The 24,949-nt window shown below is 34.0% G+C and overlaps 2 protein-coding genes across 5 annotated transcripts in view; one reads left to right on the forward strand and one right to left on the reverse strand.

Annotated features, from left to right (window-relative positions):
* Nucleotides 1-1,581: 1,581 nt before the first annotated feature.
* uba5 (ubiquitin-like modifier activating enzyme 5) lies at nt 1,582-18,326 on the reverse strand. The gene is given in 12 exon segments (NM_001305617.1): nt 1,582-2,073; nt 4,467-4,573; nt 4,669-4,744; nt 6,794-6,929; nt 11,357-11,484; nt 11,702-11,806; nt 12,765-12,849; nt 12,964-13,050; nt 14,293-14,402; nt 17,627-17,716; nt 17,813-17,858; nt 17,971-18,326. Coding segments are annotated over 12 exon segments (1,197 nt in total). The 5' UTR covers nt 18,120-18,326; the 3' UTR covers nt 1,582-1,995.
* A 4,081-nt stretch (nt 18,327-22,407) lies between these two features.
* topbp1 (DNA topoisomerase II binding protein 1) overlaps nt 22,408-24,949 on the forward strand; it is a 41,124-nt gene continuing 38,582 nt past the window's right edge. For 2 of the 4 annotated variants that reach the window (XM_005162567.5, XM_017353819.4), the window contains exon 1: nt 22,408-22,626. The gene's annotated coding sequence lies outside the window, so the exon portion shown is untranslated. The remainder of the gene's footprint in view (nt 22,627-24,949) is intronic. The other 2 variants (XM_009297292.5, XM_073940217.1) reach the window with 1 other exon arrangement.

The following is a 24,949-nucleotide window of genomic DNA, read 5'->3' on the forward strand; positions in this document are numbered from 1 at the left end:
GACGTGCGTCATCATTCTGTGCTGCAAACATCATCTACTCCTCAGCAGCACAGTAGAACAGCACCATGATCTGTTCACACTGCAAATCTGATATTGGTCACATTTAGAGCAGTGTGAACAGCCATGCAAAAAAAGTCAGATCTGAGAAAAAATCTGATTCGAGCACTAAGCCTCGCCGTGTGAATGTACAAAAGTCTTATCGCTTATCCAAGTTTTAGGAACAACAAATAACTTGACTTCTAGTTGATCATTTGCTATTAGAAGTGGCTTATTTGAAAGGCAAAGACCTCTAGAAAACCCTTATTTGACCAATTAAAACATGATCATGACTTGACAGTAAGGTCTGACTTTGCTAAGCAAAAAGTCTTGTCACTTAACAGAAATAATGTACAGTCTAGAATATCAAGTCATGGTGTAGTGCAGGGGTGGCCAACCCTGTGTCTGGAGAGCCACCTTCCAGCAGATTTCAGTTGCAACCTATATCAAACACACCTGCCAGTAATTATCACGTGATGTTCAGGTCCTATTTAATTGGTTCAGGTGTGTTTGACATGGGTTGCAACTGAAATCTGCAGGAAGGTGGCTCTCCAGGAACAGGGTTGGCCACCCCTGGTGTAGTGGAAAAGAATTAACGTGTATGACTCCCATGATCTTGGACAACTGCATTTATAGATCTCTGCAATTTCTCAAATAACTTATAAATAAATTCTTTTGGAATGGCAAAGAAAGCGTTCTTGCAGGACTAACCGAGTTCATCAACATTCTTTGGATTCATCTTTAATGCCTCCTCCATCTTACCCCAGACGTGCTCAATAATGTTCACTCTGCTGACTGGGCTGGCCAATCCTGGAGCACTTTGACCTTCTTTGCTATTAGGAACTTTGATGTGGAGGCTGAAGTATTAGAAGGAGCGCTATCCTGCTAAAGAGTTTGCCCTCTCCTGTGGTTTGTAATGTAATGGGCAGCACAAATGTCTTGATACCTCAACCCCATACTAAATGCAACCCCAAACCATGATTTTTCCTTCACCGAATTGATTTCTATGAGAATCTTGGGTTCATACGGGTTCTAACAGGTATTCTACTGTATTTGTGATGATTGGGATGCAGTTCAACAGATGATTCATTATTAAAATCTTCCACTTTTCCAATTGATCAACCTGTAGTCAGGTTGTTATACGTTGCTCTTACAACTGAGACCAACGACAAGACTTTTGTTAGGTGGTGTATATACTACACTAACTGCCAAATTTCTGAGCTCAAATACTTAAATGCTAACTCTTAAAGCTGGAAATGTGCTCAAATTTAATTTGTTTACTATTGTGCCTCATTCTGTAGCAAACGCCTCTATGAAATGCTGAATTCTGGGACAGTTCATTTCAATTGCGTCTCGTATTACAGCACATTGTGTTGAATTTTTCATTGCCAAATAATTGTGTTTTATATCAAAATTCTTGCACATGATGCCTTGTATGTGTATCTTTGATCAATAAATGTATAACTGAGTGAAAATAGCTGTTGAACAGTCTTTTTTTTTTCTTCCTCAGTAAAATTAGCTTGTTGAAAGACTGGAAAAGCAAAATGGAATGTAACAACAATAAATTTATTTTCTTTTGCATTACTCCAATGTTAGAACATTTAATACAGCAGTCATGATCAGGATAAAATGTCTGAAAATATCTGTGGCTGGGTGTAGACAAGCATATACAGTGTTAGAGATATCATTTCCATTGTGTGGCTCAAGCCATGAACCACAGCCATTAAAAAAAAAACATACTTTGAGAACGGCGACATTGCAAACTAAACAGAGATTGAAATTCACTATTAAAGATTTTCAGTCAATGTAAACGTAACCTTGCAGAGTGTAAAAAATTAATTTAACTTGTGTGAGACCTCAGATTTTACATGTAAATAATAATAATGAGGAGTTGGTCTTGAATGGCTGTGGGAGAGTTTATTATTATGAATATTTCTGTGTTCTGTGATGTCTGTTTCCTTACATCTTTTTCATCTGAGCCATCAGCTCCTCTAAACTCTGCTCGGTTTCCTCGACCGTCTCCCCTGATCCTCCGTCCTGGAAAACAAAACACATGGAGAGAGGTATCCTTTACTTTAAACGATAAGTTTGTGCTTATAAACCAAGATCTATTTACCAAAATGGAATAAATTCATTTATTTCAAAATTAATTAATTTAATTCTACACACAATATCCCATGATGACAAAGTGTAGACAGATTTTTGAAATTGTTGCAAATTTATTCAAAATGAAAAACCTGAAAATCACTTATACATCACTATTCACAGCCTTGGCTCAATACCTTGTTGATGCACCTTTGGCAGCAATTGCAGCCTCAAGTCTTACAGTAGATGGCCAGCCAGCTCTAAGAAGAGTCCTGGAGCCTCATGCATTAACGCTGCGTATGCACAAAAACTTTGCGTACGCCAGATTTCATGCTCACGTTTGGATTTATTAACGATGGAATGAACGTGAGAATGTGCGTTGGTCTACGCCAACTTCATGTCTGGCGTACATGTATTTCTTGTGTTTGTTTTATTTCTATCTAAGCGACTCCTAGAGGCAATTATGTTAAATTTCACACTACAAAGTATCCCACCAACACGTGAAAATCATTGCTATTGCATTGCTATTAATGTTTTTGGACTTGTGGGGTAAACTCATGCAAACACTGGGAGAACATGCAAACTCCAGACAGAAATGACAACTGACCCAACCGAGGCTCGAACCAGCTCGACTTCCCTGCTGTGAGGCGATTGTGCTACCCACTGCGCCACAGTTACACCCTCCTATCATTATAACCAATTAAAACCAAGAATAAAAAAAACACATGGAGAGAATGGAAAATAATGCTCCCTAAAGCAGGTCGCACACCAGAAGCGTCACTAGGCGGCGCGCCGCGCCACACATTTTATAATTCTAAACATAGGTTTCTATCAGGATACACACACCGGCGCCGCAAGTCGGCAGCGCCCGGCCACGACTCAGGACGCAGGTCATTTTCAGCCGCGCCAGAGCGCCATCTGATTAGTTTCATGTTAAATATCATTCGAATGTGCGCGTCTGGTGTGTGATACTTTAAACTGTCATGTGCGTGCCGTGTCGCGACGCCGAGCGGCGCTTCTGGTGTGCGACCTGCTTAAGGCTGTCTTCATTTGATTAAACTGCATGTTTGATAAAAAAAAAAAAAAAACATTTTTTAAATAACTTTTATTTTAAATCTATTTATTTTTTTAATTTTTATTTAAAATTAATTTATTCTTATGATGTTGAATCTGAACTTTCAGCTTCATTACTCCTGTCTTCGTTGTAAGATGATCCTTTAAAAATCACTTTAATATTATCTTTTTTTTTTATAATAAAGTTTAACATACATCATCTATCCTTGCTAAATACTACATATTACAAAACATTATTTACAGACCCCAAACATTTGAGTGTAATTATTTGTTCATTCCATTTTGTTTTCTTAGGATATATTTTTAGGTAAAAAAAACAAACAAACAAACATGTTGAATGGAACTGAAACTTAAAGCTGTTAAAGGGGACCTATTATGCAAAAATCACTTTTGAAAGAGGTTTAAACACAGTTGTGTGGCAGCAGTGTGTGAATATTACCAGTATGTAATGGTCAAAATGTATTAATTCTATTTTATTTAATCACACTTCATAAAAACACTCTGCAGAAGCACTTTGATTGACATTCTTCCTTTGTACGCAATCAGAGGAGGAAAGCCCCGCCCACCAGTAACAATCTCTCCCTCGTTAGCATAAATAGCCATAAGTGAAAAGCAGCAGTCTACTATTAGTTTTAATTCTGCTGCTATGGTGACACACAGGCATTTATAGCTCCACCCTCATTTGAATCTCATTTGAATTTAAAGTGACAGTCACCAAAATGGCACAATTAAGATCAAAGCCTAAAAGGGGCCATTTCAAACAGTTATTAAAGAGAGTATATTAAGCTCAAACTTAGCATACACACTCATGTGGAAACTTATTTTACATCGTATAAAAAGGGCATAATAGGTCTTTCATTCTTTCTTTCCTTCATTCGTTTTCTTTTTTACAGATATTTACCGGTATCACTGTGTGAAAGGGGCAAATGTCTCCCTTTTCATTGAACTTATAGCGTATTACATTCAGAGATGTTGTTTATGTTCACACAGCTACATTACACATCAACTAAACTTTAAAATATGCAATCTTAGTGGACCACCCCATTAAGAGTGTTAATTATCTGTGTTTTGGGTTTTTATCACAGTTACAAGCGATCATCATAGCATCTGGTCTAAAAAAATGACACAATGCCCGTTTCACATATTGCCCATGCCCATTTCACACATCTGCAGGGTGTTTGTGGTTTGCATTTGAAAATCTCAGATGTGCACAATCTTAAAAACAATCATGTACTATTATAAAGTGTGCTTTATATTTGAGCAGGTCTTACTTTCTCAGGTATGGTGTAGGCTACGGTAATGCCTTCTGGTAGATCTGGAATAGGTCCTGATGCGTCCTGTAGCTCTGCCTCAGTCACCTCTGACACCAGCTCAATGCCTTCGGGGGGGAAAAAAAAACATCACCACATTTAGTCTTTACACATTCTTGTTTTATGAATGAGGAAATATTAGTGTTAAGTGTGAGATGCCAACCCCATTCATTGTCCTCATGCACCACTTCCTCTTCTTCCTGGACCACTTCCTGCTTCGGCCGCTCTGCTTCTTTTTTCTGCAGAATAAAAATAACTGTAAGCAGGTGATTTGGTTTATCTTTATATCATTTTTTCCCCAAAATGCCTTTTCTATATAGAAAAAGAACATAAGAACAGAAGAAAGAATGAACAAAAGAAAGAACAAAAAGTATGAGCGAAAAAGAACGAGAGGGCAAAAAAAGAACAAAAGAACAAAAAGTACAAAAAAATGAAAGAACGAAAAAGAATGAGCGCGAAAAAGAAAGCAAAAAAGAACGAGAACGAAAAATGAAAGAACAAGAAAGAATGAAAAGAAAGGACAAAAAGAACAAAAGAACGAGCAAAAAAGAATGAAAAGAAAGGAAGGAAAAGAAAGAATAAAAAGAACGAACGAAAAAAGAAAGAATGAAAAGCAAGAAATTAAAAGAAAAACAAGGAATGAAAAAGAAAGAAAGAACGAAAAGAAAGAAATTTAAAAAAAGAAAAAACAAAGAATGAAAAAAAAAACGAAAAAAGAAAAAAAATAAGAATGAAAAGAAAAAAAGAACTAAAGAATGAAAAAGAACAAAAGAAAAGAGGAAAAAACTAAAAAAAATAAGAATGAAAAGAAAGACCAAAAAAGAACTAAAAGAATGAAAAAGAACAAAAAGAAAATGAACAAAAAGAAAAACAAAAGAAAAAACAAAAAGAAAGAAAGAACAAAAAAAACTAAAAGAAGGAAATAACAAAAAGAAAGAAGAAAAGCAAAGCAAAGAAAGAAAGAAAGAAAGAAAGAAAGAAAGAAAGAAAGAACGAACGAACGGTGATTAAGTGATGTTTGGTGCATCAAAAATTTACGGACAATCTTTTCAACCACATTATCAAAAATCTTTCCTATTTTCTCTGTATCTTATAATGGGCTCTATGCACAGCTAGTGTTTTTCAGCCAATGATAAACTTCCGTTAATAGCTTAATGTGACTTTTCCTTTTCATAAGGTTCCTTTTAAAGCATCTATGTTGTAATGTAATTACAATACATCCAGTTAAATAGACTTAAGCATTAATTTAGTGATTCAAGCGGAAAACGAAAAAGACTGTAAACGATAGCAACTTCAGTATCAGCAGGCTAGCGCAGAAACTCTACTGAAAATACTGGGGTAAAATAAACTGTCATATTTTAAAGACATGGGGGGGGAAATGGAATTTAATGCAGTGCTTCTTGTACCATCTGGGACCCACTTCATATCGTATATCTAACAGGCAGTGAAGATCACAGATTTTTTAAGAAATCAGATTTTAAACATGGCATTTTTATAATGGTAAGAGTTTACCGAAAGCGCAGAGGCTGGCTGGCTGAAATAGAAAGTCTGTGAGCATATACCACATTCTGATTTTTAGAAACCATATAAGCTTGTGAGAGGCGATAAGCAAATACAAATCAATTAATTTGGAGTTCTAGAATAAATGATTCAACAATACTGTAGCGTAACCCATTAACTGCCCCACCAAGAAAGATACATTTTGGATTGCATTTCTTAACTCCTAATGTCGCTACAGTTAACACTCTCAATGCATTTTTTTTTTTCAACACATCCCATAATTTTCTAAAATATCAATCTCTACCAAATGGTTGATCTGTCAGATTATGGTTAAAAGTACCTAAACTAATACATATACTATGAATAATCAGAAAATATAAAGGGTAAGACCAATTTATTTAGAAATATATTTATAAAAAAATAAATATTTTATTCTAAATCATCTTTATTTTTTGAAGTATGCCATAAAATATTTCAGATTCTCATTTAACATGTTTTCTTGTTTGTTTGTTGTTGTTGTTGTTGTTTTTTTTCAGTAAAACCAAAATCAAGAGAAGTAGTGCAACAGACTTATTTTTGTTTGATTATTTTGTTAACTAATAACAATGCGGTGTGTGTGGACCATTATTTAAAATATTTTCAACCATTTGGTGGTAAAAGAGGCAGTAAAAGGCTTAAAGTATTTGTACTCATTTAATTATTAACTAAAAACCACCATCAATCATTATTACCATCTAAAAAAGTGCAAAAACATTCAAAATAATAGTGTTGATTTTAAGAAGTGTCACCTTGTATTCATCCTGTTGTCGTCTGCAGTGTCTGTCATCACACTGTGGGTTGGCCTTCATTGCCATGCTTGGGAAGAAGTCCTGCATGGCATTATAGCCCAAGTAATAACTCACCGTCCCGAAGCCCAACAGATACCTAAAACACAGACAATCTCATTCTAGACCATGCTTAACAAGTCCATTAGAACAATGCTAACGTGCCAGGATTTCTGAAGATTTAAAATGAGTAAGGGGTAAACGGTTTGTTTGGTTAGTTGGATCACTTAGCCTCCGTTAAGGCAAAAATGGCTTTATTTCGCCACCTGATGGCATTTATGCGAAACTACAACATGTAAATGAATAGTTCACCTAGAAATAAAAACCCTGTCATCATTTACTCAGCCTCTACCTCAGAGATGCCCAAACAAGGGCCCTCCTTTGTATCCTTTGATTTGGCCTGCCAGAGGGAAAAGCATTGGGAAGGGTTGGGGCATGCCTTTAACAGAGATTGTCATTTCTATTTTAATGTTACCTTTTGTTTGTTTGTTTTATTGTGGAGCTACAAAAAACAAACAAACAGAAATTACATGTTTCAATTAATGTTGTTTAAACATGTACAAACTGTCACTTAACGAATAGGGGACAAAGCAGAAGACATAAGCGTGCAAATCAAGGCAAAGGCAGTTCAGCATGACTAGTGTATTTGGCGCTGAACTCCATTGCTTTATAAATGGATTTTTAAAATGCTTCTGTTGTAATAAGTTTGTTAAAATAACATACATTGTCAAAAAACTGAATGCATTAGTAGATGCATAATAGATTAGTATTTTTGATTTATAAATATAATAAATTAGAAAATTACCCATGGCAATTTTAATGCCTCACAGTTAACTTTCAGCCCACAGCTCCCAACCAAGCTTGGATTTTGGCCCTTCATAAGAAAAAGTTTGGGCACCCCTGCTCTATGTTTTCCTAATTTCTGTTAAGCACACAAAAAGACAAACTGAAGAATACTGGATAACAGAAAGAAAAAACAGTCATTGATTTTGATAGAATTTTTTTTTTGTTCCAAATATGGATGTCGGTGGCTGATTTTTTCCAACATTCTTCAGAATAACTTGTTTTGTGTTCAACAGAAGAAAGAACTGTATGGGTTTGAATGTAAATGTAATTTTTTGGGGTAAACTATCCCATTAATGTGTAGTTTACAAATCAATGGTAATAATAAATGCAACTAAACTAAAACATGAACATCACCAGGTCTCTTTTTAATGTTAAAACTAGTTTTCATCCTAACCATTTAGAAAAGCGATGCACAAAACATCTATTTTAGAAGCAATTTCTTTTTATTTCAGCAAAACAACAACATTTTGCTATGACGCATATCTCATCAGATACACTTTATGTGCTTTATTCAGTATTAAATGCAACCAGTGTGAGTTTGAACACCATTTTACATGACGGTTATAGCCATATTACTGAAAGCAGCAGCGGATCTTTCAATTTAAATGACTAGTAAACGGTTTAAAAATGAAAGTCAGTGACTCAAAGATGCACACCCAACAACATCTGTCACTCAGCATGTACTTTTAATAACTGTTAAAAGGTTATTTTAGTAGGTTAAATATGTATTAATTAGATTAGAGCCCTTACGATGTTGTCAAAAGTGCAGTGGCTGGTATTTAAATGTGGTGTCGTGTCGCATCACGATTGATGCAGACAGCCAAGTTACTCGTCAATGGAATCTTGTAGCATCGTGTGTAGTTAGAACATGGTGTAAGATGTCAATTTAATCATGCAAAGTCTGAAAATTGAAACAATATTCAAAAAAAATTTTATTTATTTTTTGAAGAATAATTTGTTAACTTTAAAATGTATTTACTTTAGACAGTTAAAAACAAATAACTTCATGCTTCTCATACATTAGGGTTTTAAGATACACCGATTCATGTGCCCACTGTAATATTCAGTTTTTTAGGCCATCGAGTCTATTTATTTACTTACATAAATGTACATATATATATTTATTCAGTTTTTAGATGAATTTCAGTAATATTATTGAATAAAATACAAATGTTTATATGATTTGTGTGCAATGCTGTTTGTAAAGTTATGTTTTCTGTCTTTTAAAGATAAATTATATTAGAGGTTTTGTTTACTAATCAAGAGGTTCTAATTGGACAAAACCTTAAATAAAAGTATTTTTTCCCCATGCATGTATTAAGGTTTTAGTTACTATACTCAAATATCCTTTGAATCCTGCACGAATGCGTAGATTTTGCACAAAATTCTGCACAGAAATAGCAGAAAATGTCTGTCTCATCTGGTATAACTAGTGGTGTATTATACGTTATACAATAATGATGGGTTTCCTCCTGTTGTTTTTGAAGGTCTGCATCCGAAATGGCATTCAATTATGTTAAACAACAGATTACACGCAAAACAGGATGTCCAAACTCACATAAACGAGAAGTAGCTAGATTTGAAAAGAATAGGGCTGTGCAATATGACAATATATATCGTGTAGACAAAATAAAAAGTATATAATTTCATATTATGCTCTATTGTTTATTTTGGGGTCTAAATTCACACTAAATTCATTGAGGTAATACATTTTTTAACTTGTATTAGCACAATATTATATGCCATTACAGGGATGCAGACAGTAAAACGAATAACGGTATTGTGAGAACCCTAAGGGTGCTTTCACACTAGCGCTTTTGGATCGCACCCAGGTTAGTTTGATGTCATAGTACGGTACGTTTAGCTAGGGTGAACGTGTTTTCTGAATTCGGGTGCTCACCTGTGAACCGTACCGGAGTCAGCATAAAAGAGGTGGTCTGGGGTACGTTCATGCAAACTCTGGTACGCTTCACTTCTGATGTGAATGCAATCGTACCAAATAACGTAAGTGAACCACCAACTGTCCAACAAACTATTGTTTTCAAAACGTTCGTTCATGTGCTTGTGTCACGTTTCATACCTTGGTGACACACGGGACTGAGCCAGGGCAAACACAATGACACACAATAATGATTGCTTGTCTCCTCTAAAAACAGCTTCTGCAGACACTGTGTGATGTTCTGAATGTTTATAATATTTTTGCGGCAGATAGATAGTCGCTTTCTGTATGTCGAAAACCAAAAGCTTCAGTAAAAGCAGAATGACCGTGATGTGTGATTGTCTTTCCATTTTAGCGCTTGCTTTCGTGACCGTCACCTAGCAACAGCCGTAAACAAAACAGCAGCTCGATGACGCAAGCATACCGGGGTTCAGAAGGAAAAAAGACAGTGTGAACACAAACCAATCGAGGAGGTGGCAAAGGGGGGGTGACAATCGAACTTGGGTACGGTCCAGGCAATTGAACCAAGTGTGAAAGTACCCTAAAAGTACAATTCTCAATTTATTTAGCTGTATTTTTACTTTTTGTGTTATATTTTTTATCATTATTTTGTTAAATTTCTACAGTTTTAATCAAACATTTGCCCTGAAATTCTAAATAAAGTGAGAAAGAGAATTACATATTATTGAATAGATTTCTGAGTGTGATTTAAAATGTAAAAACTATTAAACAAATTGTCCCTTACATGCTACAATTTTGTAATACAAATTGTTATTAGGATTCAAGATTATTTATATAACGATCACACAGTTTTTAGGTACATAACATAAACATAACATTATTATTTTTATTCTTAGGTATGGTTATGAGAAGAAAAAAAAAATTAAACACTGAAAATATTTATTTAAAATTATTGTAGTTTATTTTTTTATCCTCAAATTTATTTCAGTCAGTTTATTTTGGTAATCTTCAAAGCAAAAATACTCTTTCTAGTACACATAAAATTCTGTGAACACTGAATAACTTGCCTGATGTAAATGTAATACGTGATATTGTTTGCAAGCATTTTCTTTGACGTCTTTCCTGGATGAAACGTTGACAGTTTGACAGCTTTAGCCACAATATTTTTAACCACACTCCTCTTACCGTTAGTTTGCTAAAAGGAAATGATGAAGAGAAAACTCCGCCCCTCATTATTCTGTTGCAGTTAAAAGTACAACAACATACTGAAATGAATCTTAGCAACTTCCAGCTCACACTGACTTTAACAGATTTGAGTCATGTTGATCATTTAGAAAGATAAGAAATCTGTACACCAAATAGGGCTTCATAACCCTGGAAAAAACTGACATTGGGAGATTTTGTTTTCATGTGATATAAAAATGTCACCATATGACTTTATTTGGATAAATTTAACAATTTATAATGATCAAGGGTGGTTAAAGATGGAAACACATCTGCTTAAATATGATAAACAACTTAGAAGCATAGATTAAGATAATAGAATAGAAGGACGCAATTGAAGTAAACTGTGCTTTTTGTTTTACCATCCAGTCAAATGGCACACACAGGAGGAAGATTCAAATAATCTGATGTAAAATAACACTGCATATTCTCACAATATTGATACTGAAATGATATTGTGCAACCCTAATATTAAATAAGTAAACAATGGATTAACTGGGTTAAAATCAGAATTATGCCTGAACTAAATGATCAGAATATTAATGGTAAGGTCTTACTTGAGGACATTCTGCACAAGAAGCCCAGCGACAACTCCCATTGTTGTGGGTAAACTGGCAGCACACACTCCGTCCCGCTTCAACGTCTTCTCATCGATATTTGCAGCCACTACTAGAGGAGGAGCACACTGACACACAGAGAACTGGATCACACCACTGATAACTACTACTACTACTACTACTACTACTACTACTACTAATAATAATAATAATAATAATAATAATGATAATAATAATAATAATAATAATAATAATAATAATAATAATAATAACAATAATAATAATAATAATGAGCTGTTTTTAATCAAGATGCATATTTGTGTTTTGCAGTTGTGTGTGTCATACAGCAAAACAGGCTGTTTCTCCTGGGATGATAAGCTGGATGTGTCCAGAAACAGCATTCTCACTGACGCCCGACTCCATCCAGATCTGACCCAACTCATTACATGCCTATGAGAGAAAAACAAACATGCTTAAAAAAAATGTATCCCATCTCTACTTCCACTGTGCAACCTTTTTTTAAATCAAAGTTTGGTCATTTCCTGGCAAGAACAGCATTTCAAGAGCACTCAACATTGTTTTTTTATCATTTGTTTGTTTGAATAAAACAATGAAGAAGAAAACCAAATGTTTATTTAATGCCATGAATGAAAATTAACTTTTTACCATTTTAGCTATTCTTTGGATCAAACAAATGCAGGTTTGTAAGCAAAAAAAGATTTTTTTTTTAACTTTTAAAGTCTCACTACACTTTAAGCAGTAGAAGGGTGCGTCTGTGTGTGGACACATCTTCTTTTAACAGTATACATGAGTACACCCATCTTAAATCTCTCTTTAAAATGAATAGCTTCTATAGGATGCTTTAAAATATTATATTTGTGCATATACATTAGATTAGCTGAAGTCAACAAAATAACTTTCAGCCCAGAAATTTGTGGCTCAAATTAATATGTTTGGGAAAATCTAAAATAAAAACTATTTTTTTGCAATATATTTTTACAAATGTATAACCTTTCTATTTCTAAAGATGTTCACTGACTTTATTATTTCAAATCACTTTTATTGTCACATCATTAACAGCACATGTGCTATGATGAGTGAAAAGCTTAGCAATTTTAATAAATCTATCTGTTTAATAACAAATTCACCCAAATATATTACTTATATTCACTCTGAAATGGATAAAATATATAAATTTATTTACACTGAGCACTGTTTTGTTTATACAGTGTATTTTTCAATAGACCAATATTCTGTCCCTTGTCTTAGACAGAAAAGTTTCTAAAAATCTGATTGCTCTGACATGAAAGAACCAGGTTTCAGATTTTTACAAATAAGTATGTAAATAAAAACATTAAAATTTACAAATTATTTATTTGATATATAAATGTAAAGTAAACAAACTCACTGTGTTGATGGCCATACGAGCCTCAAAGTTATCAACACAACTGAGAATCAAATCTACAGGCTTCCCCTCTTCAAGTCCTCCATGACTGAAAACACAAAACCAAGAGAGTTCATTACACCAAAACAAAGTTAAGAAAGTAAACAATGTGTTTTTGAATTCATGAATGAATGATTTAACAAATCAATTATATCAAAATTACCTAACGCGGTCCATGAAATGTGTGAAGTTGTCCATTGTGGTGATATTGTAATTATGGGTCTCAAAGGCAACATCTGGATTAATGTTCCTGCATAGTAAAACAAACCATAAAAATAAGAAACATCTAAACATTTATACATAGTGAAATATTACAATTTAAACCTGTTTTGTATTTTAATATACATCAAAATACCATTTATTAATTCTGCCAATTCATCTATTAATGAAGTATGCAAACAAGTATTCGAAAATATCGATTTCATTCATTCTAAAATGTAATTTATTCAATTTTCAGCATTCATGACACCTTAAGTGTTAAACTATCCTCCTGGAATCATTCTTATATACACATTTTGTGCTCAATTATTGATTGTGTTCTATTTATTATGTTTCCATTGTTTTAATGTTTTGATCGATAAAATGTCCAAATGTACAGCATATAAAGAACAGAATACAAATATTTTGCAACTTTATAAATGTTATTACTGTAAATTGATCAATTTAATGGGTCCTTACTGAATAAATGTCATATATATATATATATATATATATATATATATATATATATATATATATATATATATATATATATATATATATATATATATATATATTTTTTTTTTTTTTTTTTTTTTTTTTTTTTTTTTTTTTTTTTTAAGTGTAATAAAAAACAAAATTAACTTTGGATGGCAGGATGATGTGGGAATGTTGAATAAAAGAATATAGCTCCTTTACTCTGTATTATAATAATAATTATTTTTACAATATTGCAGTTCTTGCTGTATTATTGATACAATAAATCCAGCCTTGGTTAGTATAAAAAGGCTTACATTTATACCATACTTTTGAATATATTTAAATTGCCTTTCGTTTCCCAGAGATTGGTTGCGGCTGGAAGAGCATCCGCTGCGTAAAAACATGCTGGATAAGTTGGCGGTTCATTCCGCTGTGGCGACCCCGGATTAATAAAGGGACTAAGCCGACAAGAAAATGAATGAATGAATGAATAAATAAATTGCCTTTCGATGCAGAATATTGTTAAATATGTTTTATGCTTTGGATATTTATTTAAATTTGGGACAACTTGTTTTTATTAAGCATTTTTCATAATTATCATAATTACTTTAATTAAACTATGCTTTATTTGTTCGTTTCTTTTATATGAATGTTTAAATTAGTTATCTTTTTACAAAACATCGATTACTTGCTTTTACTTTTATGATTTTCATTATATCACTTTTATGTTTACTTTTCTATACACATTTTATTGAACACCTTTAGCACCTCAAGGAGGTCTCTGGACTTGATACACCAACTTACCCCCCCTTACCTAAGAGTGTGTTGTGCAGCCTCGACTTTACTGAGCCCTGCCTGATGTGGCTGGAAGAAGAGGCGGTTCATGTTGGCCAGCTCCACCTTATCATAGTCAAACAGCAGCAACTGCAGAGGAAGAAAACACAGACACAGCAGAAAGAGGCATGACAGTCGGTTACTGCAGGGCAGAGGCATGTGTCTCTGGGGGTCCTGCTATTGGCTTTCCTTCTCTTCTCTAACTGCAAACGCTACAGGAATACTTGAGGAAAGCACCATTTCTTGCTTGAAAGTAAATTAAGTAAAATACAGACCGAGTAAACAATGCAACACCACATTCATTCATTTATTTATTTTAGTAAATAGTATAGCAGGCAAAGTCATGCATTGTGACGATATACTGTATATAATATGGGCAAAATAAAAAGTCTAATGTTTAATGATATGCTCGTTTACTTTGTAGCACCACAAAATACATTGTTTATAGTAATACTTTTTCATCATTTAAATGGTTGCAATATTTTACACCATTACGGGGAATGCGGACAGAAACAGCATCACGAGAATGTTGCAACCTTGAAAAGTACAATGTTTACATTTGTGCATTTTATTTAGCTATTTTTTTCCATTAAATGTTGATTTCTAATCGTTAGTTTTAATTTTAGTTTCATTAATATTTAATGTCTACATTTTTAATCAAACATTTGCCCTAAAGTTGTAAATAAAGTGAGAAATATGAACACACATTTATGAGTACAATTACGAGTATATATATTGAATATATATAAAAAAAGAACTAGTCCTTTACATGTGGTCAGTATATGTAAACTTCCCTCCCTAACTACCCCTCACACACTACATGACAACCACAAAACAGTATGTAATTCTGAGTGTGCCTCACACAGGTGAGTGGGCTTGACAAACCACCTGTAGAAAACACACTCTTTCATCTTTATAGCACTTTAACTGACACTTGTGCACCAGTTTTGCACAAGACACATTCTTACTAGGCATGGAACGGTAACCGTTTTCAAGGTTTACCGTGGTTTGGAAAGTCAAGGTTTTAAAACGGACAAAACTCAAAAGTTTTTTTTTTATGTGTTTTTACAACTAGTTTATTACGTTTTTTTTTTTTTTCTTTCTTTTTAGGGCAACAACAGGGTATTTCCAGCTGAAAAGGACCCACCACATCAAAAGCTAATGTCCCAAAATATTTTAAATGTTTCTTTAAAAAAATTGAGATCAATGGGAGAAAATGTTGTTGTTTTTAACCAGACATTTAAAAGGAGTAATTACAATACAGTGATACTGTAAAAACCGTGATATTTTTATCCAAGTTTAACATACCGTTAGAATCTTACAACGGCCCATGCCAAATTCTTACAATTAGGGATGCTCATTTCGGTTAATTTAGCTAAACGACAACCACTGCTCGTTAATCGAATATTAACAGTTAACTGGTCAGAATAATAATAAATTATTATTAAATTCAAAAAAATGACGTGTCTATTCTGTGTCTGACACATTAAAGATTGCATTTTAAAATACTGATTTATTTTAACATGCGAACATAATAATAACAGAGCATAACAACAGATCATCTTCACGCACCAACAGTGTTTCCAACAGCATAGAAGAACAGAATAAACGAAATAAAATTAATAAAATAAATATGCCTGCCCCAATTTATTTTTGACTTTAATGATTAATTTAGATTACAACTAAAACACTGACTGAATCCCTTTAAGAACGGGCATAGGATGTTTTTTTCCAATATGTTTTTGTCTTCTGTCAAATAAAAATAGCAGACTGCCTCAAATTGCTCGCTTTACAGAAAAAAAAATGATTTATTTAATGCCCCGCTGTTATTATTATATCACAAAACCTTTTTAAATTTTTAACAGAAATCATTATTTTAAAGATTATGTCTTGATATATGGTTCTCTCTCTCACTCGCGGTTCAAGTGAGCTAATTCAAGTTCAAGTGCTGTGTGTGATCAAAAGACAATGACATCACGCACATATGTTGACTTTTTGTAAACAGTTTTGTTGTTTAAATATGATTTTGCATTCATTTGCATACATGCTTTACAAGCTTGAAAATAAAACTAAAGCCTATTTGTTGTTTTTATGATGCAGATCCAGGAGGCAAACAGCCTCAGCGCTGGTTTGGCATCAACTCATCTGTATCAAACAGAAATATTCTTTTTCCATTTTGCTTCTTTGGTAAATATGCCTGTAGGCACGTGTGGTTACATGTTACCATCCAGCGAGTTAACAAATATGTGTTGCAGTTGCACATTAAGGGGCCGATCACAGCAAACACGCTTTCCTCTTCCAAAAAAGTAAGGCGCACCACACTGCCTTTTATGTTGATAAAGAATAAAGAAGCGCGTTGCTTTTTTTGTGTCACTGGGAAACGACTGAATCAGCTGGGTATTGATTGTGCAAGAGTGTTGCTGTCTATGTTGTTACAATTGTAATATTTAATACTATTGTGATATTCAAGATTTGTACATTCATACAGCTCTGGATAATTTGAAACAGCGAGCACTAGTCTCTCCTACGTCTTCAGTTCTAGGATTTTTTTCCAGCTGTGGCGGCAGACCTTTTACACAAGTCTACCAACTACCTATGGCGTTATTTCAATTACAAATGGAGAAATGTCGTAAGCGCACTCTTACAAGTCGAGGTTGCATTTATGTAATACGAGCATGTGAATCTTTTTGCTTGTGTGCCGATTTCCCCTGCTCGTGCACAAACCTCTTGCACACCCCCTCAAATATGCACTGCTCAAGCGCAGATCTTCTTGTGCGCTTTCAAATAAACACTGCTGAAGTGCGAATTAGCGTGTTTATGTAACGAATATGTCTCCAACATTTATAAGATTTGCTAGGAATATTTAATAATTTCTCCAATAGACCTACAAAGCGCCATTGATGCATCCTGAAGTAAAGTGAATATATATAAATAAATAAAATCAGGATATGAGATTTTTGTATTGAGGTAAATTTGGTTTTATATTAGCACATTCTTATTTTTACCTTTTCTTATTATACTGTCAGAAAAATATTATTTGTGAATCTTAAATAGGTAAATCATATCAGCAGCCAATGACTATCAAAGTACAACAACTGTTCACGATCAAATGAATTTTGGTTATGTTGTTTTAAAGTCATACTTACTGTACATGGGATTTAGGACTGAATATTTAAAGTAGTTAGTAAACATTATAAGGACTGTTAAAAAACGAAAGAATGTGTGAATATAAAACCAACTTTACCCTAATGATCTTTGTCATATTACCCAGCACCATGACTTAATATCGAGGAATAAGAATAAGGGTGTATTACCTTACCAATGCCACATCTGGTGAGCATTTCTGCAGTGACACTCCCCACCCCACCGACTCCCACCACCGCCACAGCAAACGAGCGGATTTTCTGAGAATGACAGCAGGTGGACAATAATCATCTGAACACGAACAAGCTGTTTTAACACTGGTAAAGTCTCGTAAAATAACAGACAAGCATGTTTACCTCGTAGTCTTGCACTATCCCCATTCTCTTAAGTGCCATTAGACGACTGGAAGGCATTAGAAATAGGAGTTTAAGATGACACTTGCAGCAAACCAAGCTTTCCATATGGCTAAATACAAAATTAGTGATTAAAAATGAAAAAGAACGTAAATGCTCACCTATATGGATTTGAATCTACGACTTCGGCGCTCATTTGCTCAATTTTCGGTCTGATATTGTGTTCAGCATCACTTTGCTTCTGTTTGGATTTGATTAGTTCATTTTCTAACTCACGAATTCGCAGCTTGAGTTCCTCAACGGTGGCCATGTTCTTCTCTAAAAACGCTCTATTCTGCTAAACTCGGGTTGGTGTTGTCTGATGAAAAAAGGCACAGTGACGTTAGAGGAAAAAAAGATTAAAATATTACTTCATGTACACGTCTGCACTGTTACAAATCAGCTGGCGAGGATGAGTGTCTCTCGATATTGAGCCCGGAGTGCAACAACCAACACCAAGGAACTAAAGTTCCCACAGTGAATGAATACCGCGAGTCGGTTCATCAGTTTTCATCAGTTCTTCATTCATATTCTTTTTCGGCTTAGTCTTTTTATTAATCCGGGGTTGCCACAGCGGAGTGAACCGCCAACTTATCCAGCACCATTCTTCATTTTTTTTTTTAATTTAAAGAACAACATAAACATTTTACAACAAATATATAAATGCCAGGGCGTAGGTATAAACAAGACATACAAAAGGTAAAAATGTAAAAAGTGTAAAGTTACTACTATTCAATCCTAGAAAATATTAGGAAAAGATGTTTGGAGTTCAATAGTTTTGTTACCAATTCTTATCTTCAAAATTTATTTTTGTTCAATTATGTCAGAATTTTAGCTAAGGATGACACAGCAACCACACCTGGCAAGTTTTTTTTTTTTTTAGTTCATAAAGATGTACAAATATATTTTCACCACCAACTTATCCAGCAAATGTTTTACGCAGCGGATGCCCTTCCAGCCACAACCCAGTACTGGGAAACATACACACACAAACACACATTTGTATATATATATATATATATATATATATATATATATATATATCTTGACATTAACTTTTTTTTCTCACCACCACACTGGTCATTTTCACAAGACAAAATTTTGTTGTTGGAAACTGTATTTTATATACTCAAATTTGACTTTTGCATGCTAAAAGTACTTGAGTAAGAAACGTTTTACTTGATTTGGGGCATTAAAAAACTTTACCAATATTGATTACCAATATTATGATATAGATAGCCTATATCTGCTGTATTCAACCTAAAACCTACAGTAGGTTGATATAAAAACAAAACAACACCCATTCTTGTCTTAGAACATTTTATTATGCAAATTTTGAATAACAGTAAGTTCATGACATGTTAGATATATAGTAAATCTGCTGGTTTAAAACATACAGAATAATACAGTTCTGTAACAATTATAACATTATATCTTAGGACATATTTGATCAACTTTTTATTACCTAACATTACACCAAATGTTGACTAATAAAAGTACATTTATAACAACTAATTATTTATTAGACTACTGTATAGTCAAACCATGTTGCATACAAATGCATTCAACAAACTTATATGACAGTGTATTGCTGTAGAAGACAAATACAACACGAGACAGGGGTTTAGAAAGAGTATAGTATAGTTTATTTTGTTTGACCTGCAAACTTATCTAAACAAGATACACTTTCGGAAAACAGCCCGGAAACATTATAATGCACGCGCTCGTTAATAAAACCCGCGGTTGTCTTCAACTGTTGTCTTCAACGGTTGTCCTTCTTTGCTCAACAACTCAGCTGAAAAACAAAGCAAAACATTACAACAGTCAGACATGGAGCAAAGAGCATAGATTAATTAAATTTAATCTTAGATTAAATAAAAAAAATTAGATTAATTAAAATTCTAAGCTCTTTGCATAAAGTTAAATCATAACTGTTACCATGGTTTCTATTTCAAACTATATAGTAAACTAAAGTTTGAAACTATAGTTTAAAATAGACGATGAGTGGGTCTCGCTGCTCCCACCCACCATAACCCTCACAGCGAGGTCCCACTACCGGCCCCCCGTGTTTCCCTGAGGGTCCTCAGGGCTTGTTTGCTCCTTGCCTAGGGCTCAAAAGGCACCTCGCCCCAGGGAGTGCACGAGAAAACCGGGCGCCAGGCCGTGCCAGTTTCGACAAATTCGAGCAACAAACACGTAATGTTCTTCTTCTTCGAGATATTGCGTTTATGTATGCAAACTGCAAGGAACTACAGCTCAGACGGGCCTGGGTGAAGCTTCACGAAGCAGTCTTCGTGAGATTGGCGTCGCTCCACTCGTACCGTTGGAATTGAACTCACCTTGGTCAAATACACAAAGCAACACTGAGTGAACTGACAAAGCTGAGAGAGAACCAGTGAACTTTATAGGAATGCAGATGCAAATTTTTACAAGACACGTCACTGCTGTCTCGTTGTCATGGTGAGCGTTGAAGAGGGCTCATCTGATTGGAGCACACAGACTCGCAAATCTGCGTCACGGCGAATTGCGTTCTGCTGTGGACAAAAACATATTAAATATATTCAATATATATTTTTACATTTTTGGTGCGGTGTAATATTCTGGGATGCAGTATAATATGGAGACAGATTATGAATATAATTGTAATAATATATAATAAAATATATAATACATATATATGCCGAGGTAGTGTTGTTCCCATACTTATACCATACATTTTACACTTCCGGTGACCTGTTATTGTGAGTTTTCTCTTTTTTTTCATTTTATATGGTTCCTTCTACAGCATCGATGTTGTAATGTAATTAAAATACATTCAGTTAAATAAACTTTGCCATTCATTTAGACAAAAGGCCTTTTACTCACACTCGCTTGTCAGAATCGGCAGGCTAGCGCAGAAGCTCCCTTGAATATAACTGTTACTGGGGTAAAATAATGCTCATATTATGAAGACATGGCGGGGGTAAATGTAGTTTAATGCAGTGCTTCTTGTACATTCTGAGACCCACTTATCGGATATCACTCAGCCAGTGGAGATCGCTGATTTTTTAAGAAAACAAACCTTAAACGTGCAGATACTGGTAATATACAAGCTCATTTCAGTCAGCAATATCCTAAAATTAGATTTGTTATTAGTAAATTTGCATTTATAAATGTAAAATTTAGTTAACACTATAAGTAAATTAATTAAAATCCAAGTAGTTCTTTTGCAAGTCTTTTACAGTTATGGTTCATACACTGATGAAAAGTTAGAAATCACTATTCAATCCTAGGAAATAGGCGAAAAATTGGAATTCAATTGTTTCAATTTTTTTGTGACGTTCTTATCTTTAAAATTTCTTTTTTTTCAATGATGTCTGAATTTTAGTACATGGCAGATTAGTTTAGTTTTATTCATAAAGATGTACAAATACATTTTCATAAAATAAATGTATTAATTCAATCATTTTCCTTCGACTTAGTCCCTTAATTTATGAAGGGTCACCACAGTGGAATGAACCACTAACTTATCCAGTATGTTTTACGCAGCGAATGCCCTTCCAGCTGCAAATTCAGTACTGGAAAACACCCATACATTCTTGCATTCACACATAAACGCTACGACCAATTTAGCTTGTCTTTAGACTGTGGGGGAAACCGGAGCACCTGAAGGAAACCCACGCTAACACGGGGAGAACATGCAAACTCGAGACAGAAACACCAACTGGCGTGCAGTGCAGTATGAGCTGAATCCAATGCTTTTTAATAAGCTCACCTAACCCCACCCCTCATTGACGGGTTCAAGTATGGTATAAAACGGATCTTGATAAAAGGATTAATAAACATTTCAGTCCCAAAAAATGTGAATATTCTGACTGTTTGTTCGTGTGTCAGCTTTAACAGGGTTAAGAATCAATATAGTCAACTATATATAATTCATATAGGGGTATTTTAATTCAAATATTTTATCTGAAATATCTGTTTATGAAATAGGTCTGTACTTACATGAACATACATTTTGTGTGATTCCTTTATTTTGGCAAAATAATTAATTAATAATAAATAATAATAAATAAAGACAATCAGATTTTCAGATTAATCTTATAAATTTTGACCTCAACTGTTCTGTTTGTATGATTTGACAGTTTAATTTGATAAAAATCTAAACATCTACATCTACATGAACACATTACACTTGGCTGTGTGACTGCATGTTTTTGTGTTAAATTATTTTAAATTAAACGTGTGTGCTAACGTGTGAAACTCATAAAATACAATATTAGACTTAAATAAAATGCAAAATATTTTTTTAACAAAATATATTTCTTTATATTTATTATTTGAAACTTTTAATAAAGATAATTTCAAAAATAGTTTTGTAATGCTCTGTAATATAATGTAAAGCTCTTCATGGTTTCCTGTTCTTTGAAATGAAACGTTAAAATAATAATGTGTTAAAATGTTTTAATCTCAGTTTGGATGGCAATTTCATATTCATTTTCATGACATTATTATTCTCCTGTCCAGTGGGTGGCGGCCAATTGTTAAACATTTCCTTCCATGTTACCAAAGAAAAAGACGTTAAGCGGAAGCTGTTTCGGAGCTGATGGCGCGAATGCACGTCTAGATTTAGTAAATAAACTAGACAGAATCGCTAATGATTCATCGCAGTTTTATTATACCTTGTTTATACGTGTGTACATGCGCAAAAGTCATAAAACGAAGCTTAAATGAGGTGAACGTCTTTTAGAAGATTTAGGTTTTAATCGTCGCACAGATACTTGCGCAGTAAGTTAGCGGTGAGTCTTTATTTGTTATTACAAATGTTTGTAAACAGTAGCAAAAGCTGAACAACATTACGACGCTGTTCACCGTCTCTCGGATAATTAATTACTCTTGTCAGTCAGAAATAACATGTAGTTAGCTTTTTAGTTAGTTTTGTAATTATTTGCGTTTATTCAATATATTAACAGTGTAACTTACAGTATGAGGTTAACCCTTATGTGCTGTTGGGGATGTTTTCATCTCTTCACTCTGGGGGTAACTTATTTTAAGTCTTAATTTGGCCATAACCTTTTCTGCCTTTCAGCTAGCAGAATGATTATCGTTGACATCACATTTTGACACATATTTTGCGAAAATGCCTTAAATCTTTTAAAGTACTCGACAGTACACTGTGCACATTCACTAACGTTACCCTTTTGTCATGTTAGGGAAAAATCCTCTAAAATAAATTGCTTTAAAAATGCATCAGAAACGTTATTCTGTTCCATTTTTTTGCATAAATCTTTTAATCAATCTAAATCTTGATCAAAACTACAAAAATGGTTAAAAAATACAGGGTTTCTTTAATTGACAAATTTATAAACGATGCCACTTATTTGGTGAAAAAAAGCACACAAAGTGAAGTTTATTCATAAACTAATTTCGAGAGGAGCACGTGATTATGATTGAACTCGGTTGGTTCTGCATTAGCATGCTTGATCCACCAATCAGGCCATTCCTAACCACTATAAAGAGCCAGGGTTTTCTCACTACAGTCATCTTCGATTTGAAGAATCCCCCCTTCCACCCCTACCTTTTCACCTTTCCCTCCATAGGGCAGCACGGTGGCTCAGTGAATAGCACTGTCGCCTCACAGCAAGAACGTCACCGGTTCTAGTTCATTAACAGGCCGGTGGTCGTTTCTGTGTGTAGTTTGCATGTTCTTCCCGTGCTTGCGTGGGTTTTCCCCGGGTTCTCCGGTTTCCTCCCACATTCCAAAAACATGTACAACAAGTTTATCGTTAAATCTAAATTTCAATACAGGTAATCTAATAAAACAGCATATCTTTTAATAGCCTTCAATCTTAATCTTTAGCTATTATAAAAGGGGGAGTTGTCGAGATCTACCTGAGCTCGAGGCTCCCCTCTCTTCCTCCAAACGGGAGGGAGCCCAGGGCTCAAGAACCTTCGAGCTCAGGGCTCTCTCCCGGGACAGCATGCCAAACTTGCTTATAATCAATCATCAGCTAAGTGTGAACTCTTGAAATTACGTATTTCAATATAAAAGGTAATTGTGGACGGGATTTTTTTTTTATCTATTATCAAAGTCTTGGACTTTTGAAACAACATTGCCTTATTTACTGCTAGTGACTGTTTTTGCCCCATTGACTTCCATTATAACCACTTTTTTTGTTACATAACCATGACATTATACAGGGTTCATACGGTCATGGAAAATCCGGAAAAGTCATGGATTTTTGATATGGCGTTTTCCAAGCCTGGAAAAGTTTTTAAAAATCAGAAAAACCTACAAAGTTTTAGAAAAGTCATGGAAAACATATCTGTATGCTTGAATATATGTTTGTCTTTACTAATTTTCTCTCCTTGACCAATCACATACTCTCACATTATTAGTGTGGTGTAAGCATAATCTAAATCGATTTTACATAGATATAAATATAAACTGAAACTTAACAGATTGGTATGTGTTTTTTTATAATATGCTGATTTTAACATGTATTGTTTTTTACCACACATATGTACACGTTGCATGAAACATTAGGTCATGAAGATTTACTTGAAAGTCTTGGAAAAATCATGGAAAAGGCATGGAAGTTTAGTAGTAAAAATGTGTATGAACGCTGATCATATAATCATGCATTTTTTATTGTTTTTGTTTTCTCTGTTGGGAAAAGGAAAAATATGTAATCTTTACTGTTGATCATCAGTTTGCACCATTAACCCTTTAAATAGACCTGTGCAGAAAAAAAACTTAGTTTCTGGATTTTATATGGAGTATAACAGCAAATTAAAGTGTGTCTGAGTGTGTGAGAGTGACATTTACGCACTTACCCTGATATATCTGAGAAATTCAAAATATGCATCTCAGCTCTCAGAACTACATGGAGTAAATAAGAACAAAACTGTATTTATGCACCATCAAATGGGGTTATAATGGAAGTCGATGGGGCAAAAAACAGCCACCAACAGTAAATTAGTAAGAAAAAAATGAAAATCTAACAATGCATCAAAGCCAATGTTGGTACTAATCGTTCACATTTCCAAGACTGTAATAAAAGGTTAAAAAAATCCAGTCAACTACTTTTTATAATTAAAATAAGTTATTTTGTATGTGTT

This window comes from Danio rerio, chromosome 24 (assembly GCF_049306965.1).
Source record: "Danio rerio strain Tuebingen ecotype United States chromosome 24, GRCz12tu, whole genome shotgun sequence".
NCBI classification, from domain to species: Eukaryota; Metazoa; Chordata; class Actinopteri; order Cypriniformes; family Danionidae; genus Danio; species Danio rerio.